This window comes from Bos taurus, chromosome 8 (genome assembly GCF_002263795.3).
Source record: "Bos taurus isolate L1 Dominette 01449 registration number 42190680 breed Hereford chromosome 8, ARS-UCD2.0, whole genome shotgun sequence".
Classification (NCBI taxonomy): Eukaryota; Metazoa; Chordata; class Mammalia; order Artiodactyla; family Bovidae; genus Bos; species Bos taurus.
In genome coordinates, this window is record NC_037335.1 from 69,993,261 (window position 1) to 70,001,096 (window position 7,836).

At 54.6% G+C, this 7,836-nt stretch overlaps 1 protein-coding gene across 2 annotated transcripts; it reads right to left on the bottom strand.

Moving 5' to 3' along the window:
* Window positions 1-1,467: 1,467 nt before the first annotated feature.
* On the bottom strand, window positions 1,468-6,771 carry EGR3 (early growth response 3). Of its 2 annotated transcripts, XM_003586408.6 has the most exons (3): window positions 6,480-6,562; window positions 6,024-6,076; window positions 1,468-5,167 (listed from the first exon to the last, which is right to left on the bottom strand). In XM_003586408.6, the coding sequence occupies exons 2-3, from the start codon at window positions 6,061-6,063 to the stop codon at window positions 4,158-4,160; spliced, it is 1,050 nt and encodes a 349-aa protein (XP_003586456.1). In that variant the 5' UTR covers window positions 6,064-6,076; window positions 6,480-6,562; the 3' UTR covers window positions 1,468-4,157. The 2 variants fall into 2 exon arrangements, with proteins under 2 accessions (XP_003586456.1, NP_001276747.1); NM_001289818.1 differs by lacking the exon at window positions 6,024-6,076 and having other exon boundaries at window positions 2,978-5,167; window positions 6,480-6,771.
* Window positions 6,772-7,836: the final 1,065 nt, after the last annotated feature.

Genomic DNA, 7,836 nt, shown 5'->3' on the forward strand with positions numbered 1-7,836 from the left:
GAGCTGTGTGGGTGAGAACATGAGAGACTGCACACTGCATTCTCTGTATTGATCTCTCACATCAAAAACATTCTTTTCTAAGCCACAGCCCACCTCCTCCACCCAGGTCTGCTCTCAACCAGAGATACCACCCGTATTTTTCACTCTGATGGGCCCGCATGGAGGGCAGGGGGCACGATAGAACAGTTTTCAAGCAGGGACATCACAATGACATCCTGTCACTGGATGGCTGGCCCGGTTGGCACCTCAGGTGCTGTTCCCAAGTCACAATGTCATGGTACACTGACACAGCTCTGTATGGTACAACAAGCTCCTACATGTTGCTGAGGCAGGTAAGATACAAAATGCATGGCTAAGAAATGCAAGCGAGTGTTTCAGGGGGCAGGCTGGAGAGGGAGAGACTGATCTGTCCAAAGACTGTTCTAGAACAAGCCTCCCAAGGATAAAGGATTCTATAAACGATGGGAAATAAGGAGCAGGATGGAGATGTGAACACAGGAAGGAAGTGGAGAGTACGTGTCTCTTCAAGAGAAATGGCAAAAGCTCTGGGGCTGGCAAATAAAGTCTGTTAAGGTAAAGCAAGGTTCCAGAGAACAAAGCTCAGAGGGTAGGGAAACCATTACTCCTATGGGAGATAGAAATTGTAAGATGGGAGGGATTACTGTTATAGAAAACATTCCCTGTATTTCTCCAAATTCCAGGGTTCTTTCTCTTCTAAGCATTGGATCCTTGGGTAGTTCATAAAAACTAGGACTCCCTTTTCCAGGTTGCTCCCTGTCCAAGTAGGACTGAGTTGTAGAGCTTTTAAACCTTATTTTTCCCAATTATCTGACCACAAGAAGAGCTCTCCCTCTCTCTAGTGATCTTGCCAACCCTGAAGAACCCCTCTCAAATCTCTATCTGCTTTTCAGTAGCTTTAAAAGCTCCAACTACAGCATGACTGAGTGTGGCTGCAGAGATACTCACCCCCCAACCCTGGGTCCGGCTCTGGTGCTCACTGTAACCACCAGAGAAGTAGATCCTAAACCAGGAGCTCCCCTCCCTTCTACCCTCAAATACCCATTAGAAACCAGAGAGAAAGAGTCCAGCCCAGAGTCCCATGAGCTTATCTAATCTGTTCGTCTAATCTCTCTGGCAGTTTGAGGCTCTCAGAAGGGTGGAGGAGAAACCTTAGAACCACAGTGGAATTCTCTGAGAACCACAGTAAACACGCAACATGGACCTGGAAACACCAGAACCCCACACAAAATTCTGACCACCTTCTAATAATGCCAGACTCCACCTTTCCACGGTAAAGAGTCTCAGAGAAAGAACCACAAAAACCAGGCACAAGCACCACCTATCAAACCAACTACCAGCCAAAAACAAAACAAGACAAAAAAAAAAAACAAAAAAAAAAAACACAAGCCAAACCAAAAGTTTATGCTATGAAAACAAGAAATAAAATAAGGAGATTTATAGGCCAGCTGATTGTCAGCAAACACAATATATTTACTGTATTAGCATTTGCTCACAGTGCAAATGGTACAACATGACACCATTTCAATATTTCGGTTTTTAAAAATGCTGTTTTCATTAACTATATTATATTGGCATAACAATGTGACAAAGGAGCAAATGAAATGTTGGTGAAGAATTTCACCTTTTCACAATATCAAGCATATTTTTTTAACCTTAGTATAAGGTACTATAAATCCAAGAAATAAAAACATCCACAAAATATATTACATCTGGTTTGTCTTTTTCTAAGTACTCAACTTTATACAAAAGTCTTTCAAAAAATATCATTCCCCATAGGTTTTCCTGTTTAAAACCTGATTTTTTTTTCTCTCAGTTCACATAAGTTAGAGTGCATTTTCTCTTTTTTTTTTCCTCTTAAAACATGCAGACATATAAAAAATCTGGATAGCACAACCTTTTGGCAACAAAGTCATTTTTCTCTTAGTTTAGTTTAAATGTCTGAGAACAGTTTTATTAAAACAAAGGAAAACTCAGAATTATCATGCAGTGACATGCATAGATCAGAAGGAGCAAGGAAAAAATATTAAAGGGTTATCTGATTCCTCCTTCCAGCTTTGAAGTGACCAAAATTTTTGTTTGTTTTTTTAAATAATCATCACATTATAAAAAGTATTCAGCAAAATACTGTCTCTGCAAAGAAAGATTTTACCCTTCAGCTGAAAAAATATGGGCCCTTCTGGCAAACTTCATCCACTTCTCTCTTCTTCTACAAAAAATCCAAGTACCTGGAAATCCACAATCCTCTTGCTCTATGATTTTTTCCCCCTTTCACTAGATTCCTTTTAGTATTATTTATCCACCACCAAAAAAACCGGTGCTTTTTTCTTTAAAAAAAAAAAAAAGTGGGAAACGCATAAAGTGACTTTAAAAACAGACATTCTGTAAACTCCAGACCTGTCTTCCTTCTCTCTGGGCAGCTTACTGACCCCAGGAGAAATAACGCTAACAGGGAACAGTACATTCAGGCAAGACTGCACTGGAAGCTGTGTCTCAGGCCAGCTTCCCTACTACTCCACATCCAAATAGTTCCCCCTGTGCGGAGGAGGCTGGGGAGGAGGGGGTGCCTGAGAAGAGGTGAGGTAGGGCAGGGAGAAGGTGAGACTGGGGTATGGAAGAGATGTGCCTCATTCATCAACATGGATTAATGCAGACATCCCCATAACTTGAGGAAAATTTGGACACTGATGTGTGTCTATGTGTTTCTATGGATGCATATATACATACTCACATACACATACACACATAGGCAGATACAGTCTCATTGGTTCCATTTTTTCATAAAAAATAAATCGTTTAAAGCTGTATATGCCTATAAGTTCTTTTTATTCCAGTGCACTGCACGGGATTGCCAAGTACCTTAGAGATTTAATTTTGCTAGAAATACATACTGTGTGCAGGTTATATATATATATATGTGTATGTGTATATATATGTGTGTGTGTGAACACACACACATATTTATACACATCCATACATACACACATGCCATTTACCTAAATTTGAATTCTACCTGTTGTATGGATGATGACAAAGAGGGGAAAAAAAGGCTGCATTCCAATCAATGGTGGGAAGAGAAATGGGTACGTGAGTGAGAGAAAACAAAAAGATGGCGAAATGGGGTGGCTGGTTGAGGCCTGCCTTTTTGGAAAAAAGATTTGGAAAGAGATGGTAAAAGGCTTAGAGGGGAAAGGCGGGGGAAGGCAGAGAGCAAACTCAGATTTTTAAAAAGTGGGGCTGAGGAAACACATTTCTAAAAAGGCAGGTTCAAGGATGGCTGCTCCTTCTCCCCGCAGATCAAACTGCCCTGAGGCCTTGAGAGGGAAGCGCTCGGAAAAGGAGGGATTCTGAGGGGCCAAACCCTAAGCGGCGGTAGCAGCACCGCGGCGGCGGCATCCGAGGCATTTCTGTAAGAAACATTATTTCTGAGCAGATGGAAGACCGTCTCGTCCCGCCACGCGCAGGCCCCCAGGCTGGGACGTTTCCCTAGCGGCCTGGGGACCCGAAGTGGGGAAGAGTTTAGGGTGGACACAGCCCAGTTCAGCTCAAGAGTCTCACACACACGCGTGCGCGCGCGCGCACACACACAGAAACACACACACGCACACATAACACATACACACACGCGAGCACGCACACTCGCGCGCATCCCCGCACGCAGGCGCGCGTGCGTGCGGCGGGCAGCAAGCTCTGCGCTTTGGTGCGCTCCTTACCCCCTCCCCCTCTCGGGTCTTCGAGGGGGAATCGAGGGACACGTGGGGGGAACCGTGAGGTGCTTGGGTCCGGCGAGGCTTGGGCGGACCCCGCCTTCAGTCCCCGGCAGGTCGTTGGCCCGGCCCGGCGGCCCCTGGATCAAGACGATCCGAACTGAACAAAGCGGGCTAGACGCCACCTTTCCGCCCCCACGCCTTGGCTAAGGGGTGGGCAGCGAGGGGAAGGCGCCTCTTGCCCTGGCCCCCGACCGTCGGCCGATGTGAAAGGGTGGAGACGGGGGACAGCGAAGGGAAACAAGGGGCCTTACGTCCATGGAGAGGCCAGGGCGCGGCCCCTGCGCCTCCGTAGCTAGCTTTTCGGCTGCGCATTCAGGCGAGCAGCCGGGAGACACTGAAGGGGAAAAGTGGGATCTGGGGGCCCGAGCCTCAGGCGCAGGTGGTGACCACAGGGGCCAGGGACACCGGGGCCGCCGAGGACGCAGAAGGCGCACCCCCCTTCTCCGCCTTCTTCTCCTTTTGCTTGAGGTGGATCTTGGCGTGGCGCTTGCGCTCGTCGCTGCGCGCAAACTTGCGCCCGCAGAACTCGCAGGCAAAGGGCTTCTCGCCCGTATGCGTGCGGATGTGAGTGGTAAGGTGGTCGCTGCGGCTGAAGCTCCGCATGCAGATCCTGCACTGGAAGGGCTTGTGGCCCGTGTGGATGCGCAGATGCCGGGTCAGCTCGTCCGAGCGGCTGAAGCGGCGGTCGCAGCCCTCCGCCGGGCACGCGTGTGGCCGCTCGTGGAGAGGGGTCTTGCTAGGTCGGTTGGGGTACTTGCGAGGCCGTATGGGCTTGAGCGTGAGCGGCGGCTGGGGCAGGCTGCCAAAGCCCGGGTGGATCTGCTTGTCTTTGAATGCCTTGATGGTCTCCAGCGGGGTAATAGGGGGCGGGTTGACCCGGATGGGGTCCATGCCCTGGAAGGGCTTGTGCTCCGGCATGGAGCCCATGTCGTTGGGGTGGTGGTATAGATTGTAGTCGGGAATCATGGGGAAGAGGTTGCTGTCCAAGGCCGGTTTGGCCGACTGGTAATCCTGGGGAGAATAGGCGAGCCCGGGGTTGCCCTGGGGGTCGTGGAAAGACACAGGCTCCGAGTAGAGATCACTGCAGTTAGAATAAGGGGGCAGCGCCGGATACATGGCCTCCACGTCCCCCTGCGGCGGCTGCACCATGCTGGCCGTGGAGGTCTGCGTGCTGAGTGCCCCAGAGGCCGGGGGCACCCCCAAAATGCCGGCGCTCATGAGGCTAATGATGTTGTCCTGGCACCAGTTGGAAGGGGAGTCGAAGGCGAACTTTCCCAAGTAGGTCACGGTCTTGTTGCCGGGGGCTGGCTGGAAGGAGCCCGAATATGAGAGTTCCGGGTTGGGCTTCTCGTTGGTCAGACCGATGTCCATCACATTCTCTGCGGAGAGCGGGGGAGAGAGGGGAGGGGTGAGTGAAGCCGAGTCGGCTCCCGGGCCGGGGCGCCCAGGTCCTTGCCCAGGTGTGGAGGGTGCGGCCGCGTGGAGTGCGCAGAGGATGGGATAAGAGGAAAGAAAGCTGCGCCCAGCGCAAAGCGGGCGGTGCCGCGCTCCCGGGCGCAACCTGGATACAGCAAAATACTACGGATCGGGGTGTGGAGTGGCTGCTGCACACACACCGCACACGCCGTACACACACACTCCCGTACCACACACACACACACACACACACACACACACACACACACAGGCGCGAGAGCGAGAAGCATTGTTGTTATTCCCGAGGTGGGGCGGGCAGGTAGCTGCAGCTACAGGTAGTTTCAGACCCGGAGCGCGCCGGGCTCTCGCTCTCCAGCGCACACAACTCGGCCCTCTTCCCCTAGCCCTGTCCGCGCCGGACCCCGCGCCTTTCCTGCCCCGACGAAGCCCCCTGTGCGCACCGCGCCCGGGTAGCTGACCCGGAGCGCTCCGTCGCTTTGTCCTCGGCGCGTAGAGGGGTGCTGCCCGCAAAGGGAGCTCTCCCGCCGCCTCCCCCAGCCCCAGCCTCCTCCGGGCCTGAAGGAGCTTTCGGCTCCTGCGGAGGGGGAAAGCCTAGCCTCAGCTTAGCTAGAGTGGAGGGCGGCGGAAAACCGGCCGGTGTCTCCATGGCGGGAGTGGCCGCTCTTCCCAAGCTCCTCGGTCCGGGGATCGCCCCCCGTGGCAACCCCCGGGCGGGTGGATCCCCACCTTCTCCCCTCCCCGCCGTCCCCACACCCCCACGGCTTTGCTGAACGCCCTGAAAAGGCAGCGTCGCAGTACCTCTCCCACCGCGGGGACTCCACGCCGCACATGGCTCCATCCCGGGTGGGAGGCTGAGGGAGTAAGGGGGGAGAGCGCGGGTGAAAAGGGACGTTGGGCTCCTCCCGGGAAAGGGGGCGATGGCACTACGCCTTGCGCGCAGCCCGGCGATCGCGCCCCCTAAGTGGAGAACCCCAGAGCCGCTCGCACCTACCTCCCTTTGGTCGGCGGCTGCCCCCACCCGGAAGAATCGAAGCCTCTACCGTGGCGTCGCCAACCGAGCCTTCCCGATCGGGGAGGGCGGGAGGAGTGGGTGGGAAAAGCAACTCGCCCCCCGGAAAATTCACAGCGCGCGCCCCCCCCCCCCATCTCTCCATCCATCCATCCATCTATCCATCCGTAGCTAGCTTGTTCCCTCCTCCTCTTCCTCTCTCCCTTTCCTTCCTCGCTGCCTCGCCGCTTCCCCGCCGCCCTTACCTGTAGCCATCTGATTGTAATGGGCTACCGAGTCGCTGCTGCCAGAAAAGAGGTTGAGCGCGCTGGGGATCTCCTCGGGGTACAGATTGTCAGGCAGTTGGTTTAGCAAACTGCTCATGGTCACCGGCAGCTTCTCGGCGAGTTTGCCGGTCATAGCACTCCCGAGCTGCCGCCGCCGCCGCCGCCGCTTGCTCCTAACGCAGCTTCCAGGCAAGCGGCATCCGAGAGGCGATCGGTGGTGCAGGGGAAAAGCATGCGAGAGGGAAAGTTCGGGGGGAGGGGGGAGGGAAGAGGGGAAGGGGTGGGCCTGGGGAAGGGATCTTCTCTTTTTTGAGGGGTGGGTGGGGGAGAGGGCAAAGGGTGGGTAATCCTCTTGGATGCCTCAGCTGGCGCCGTGGTAGGAGGCTGGGTCGTGGTGGTGGTGGTGGGGGGGGGCGTGTGCGCGAGGTGGGTGGGGGCTGGGTTGGGGTGGGGTGGGGAGATCTCGGTCCAAGGGGGTCGCACGCGGCCTCAATATTGATATCACCAACAGACGCGCGCCCGCGGCCCCCCCGCCCCCCAATCCGCCACCGCCACCGCCGCCACTGCCTCTGCCAGCCGCCTCTGCCGCTGCCGCTGCCGCTGCTACCGCCAGCACCAGCCCCGCCGCTTCCTAGCAAGCTCACTGCTGCCCAAAAGCTCCCAGCCAGGGAACTCCACCAGCCTATTTATCTGAGCCCCGGGAAAGCTCCGTGACGTAGCTGCCCATATATGGACAGACAAAGCCCAGCCGAAGGGGCGCGACGTCACAATGGAAGCTCCTCACAATGGAACATTAGAAAGCAGGAAGCGGGCCGCAGCCAACGTGCGGCGCCCGCACCGCTCGCGGATCTTAAAAAAAAAAGAGAAATAGAAGAGAAGAAGGAAAGAAAATTCGAGAGGCGAGAGGAAAGAGGGATGTAACTGAAAGTGAAGAGTAAAGCGCGCAGCGCGGGGTCGAAAGAGCAATAGCCTCCAGTATGTTTATTTGGTGTCGGCACTTGGAGAGAGCGCGCTTATAGGATCGCAGGGCGGGGCGGGGGGCAGTGAGGTGGGGCGGTTTGCAAGTGGCCTCCGACGCTCTCCCCCCAGCAGGAAGAAAAAGGATTGAAAACACACAGCGGGGTTCCCTTTGCAGCCTGGGAACTTCTGGGGAACCCGGAAGGTGTGCTCTCCGACCCCGACCCGGCACGGCTCCTCTCCTGTCCAGGACTCCTCTCCTGTCCAGGACTCCTCTCACCTGGGACTGGGACAAAGTTCCTTTGAGGAGGATTCCAGCGGGTGAGGGGTCTCCGGTCCAGCACCTCGGGAACTTTTGTGCCGCCCTCCCTCGGGTTTG

Bases quoted from the DNA above. Each gene is read 5' to 3' on its own strand.
- EGR3 (NM_001289818.1), bottom strand. From the start codon at position 6,633: ATGACCGGCAAACTCGCCGAGAAGCTGCCGGTGACCATGAGCAGTTTG. The intron at 5,168-6,479 runs GTAAGGGCGGCG...CGCTCTCCGCAG, and splicing joins TTACAATCAGATGGCTACAG to AGAATGTGATGGACATCGGT.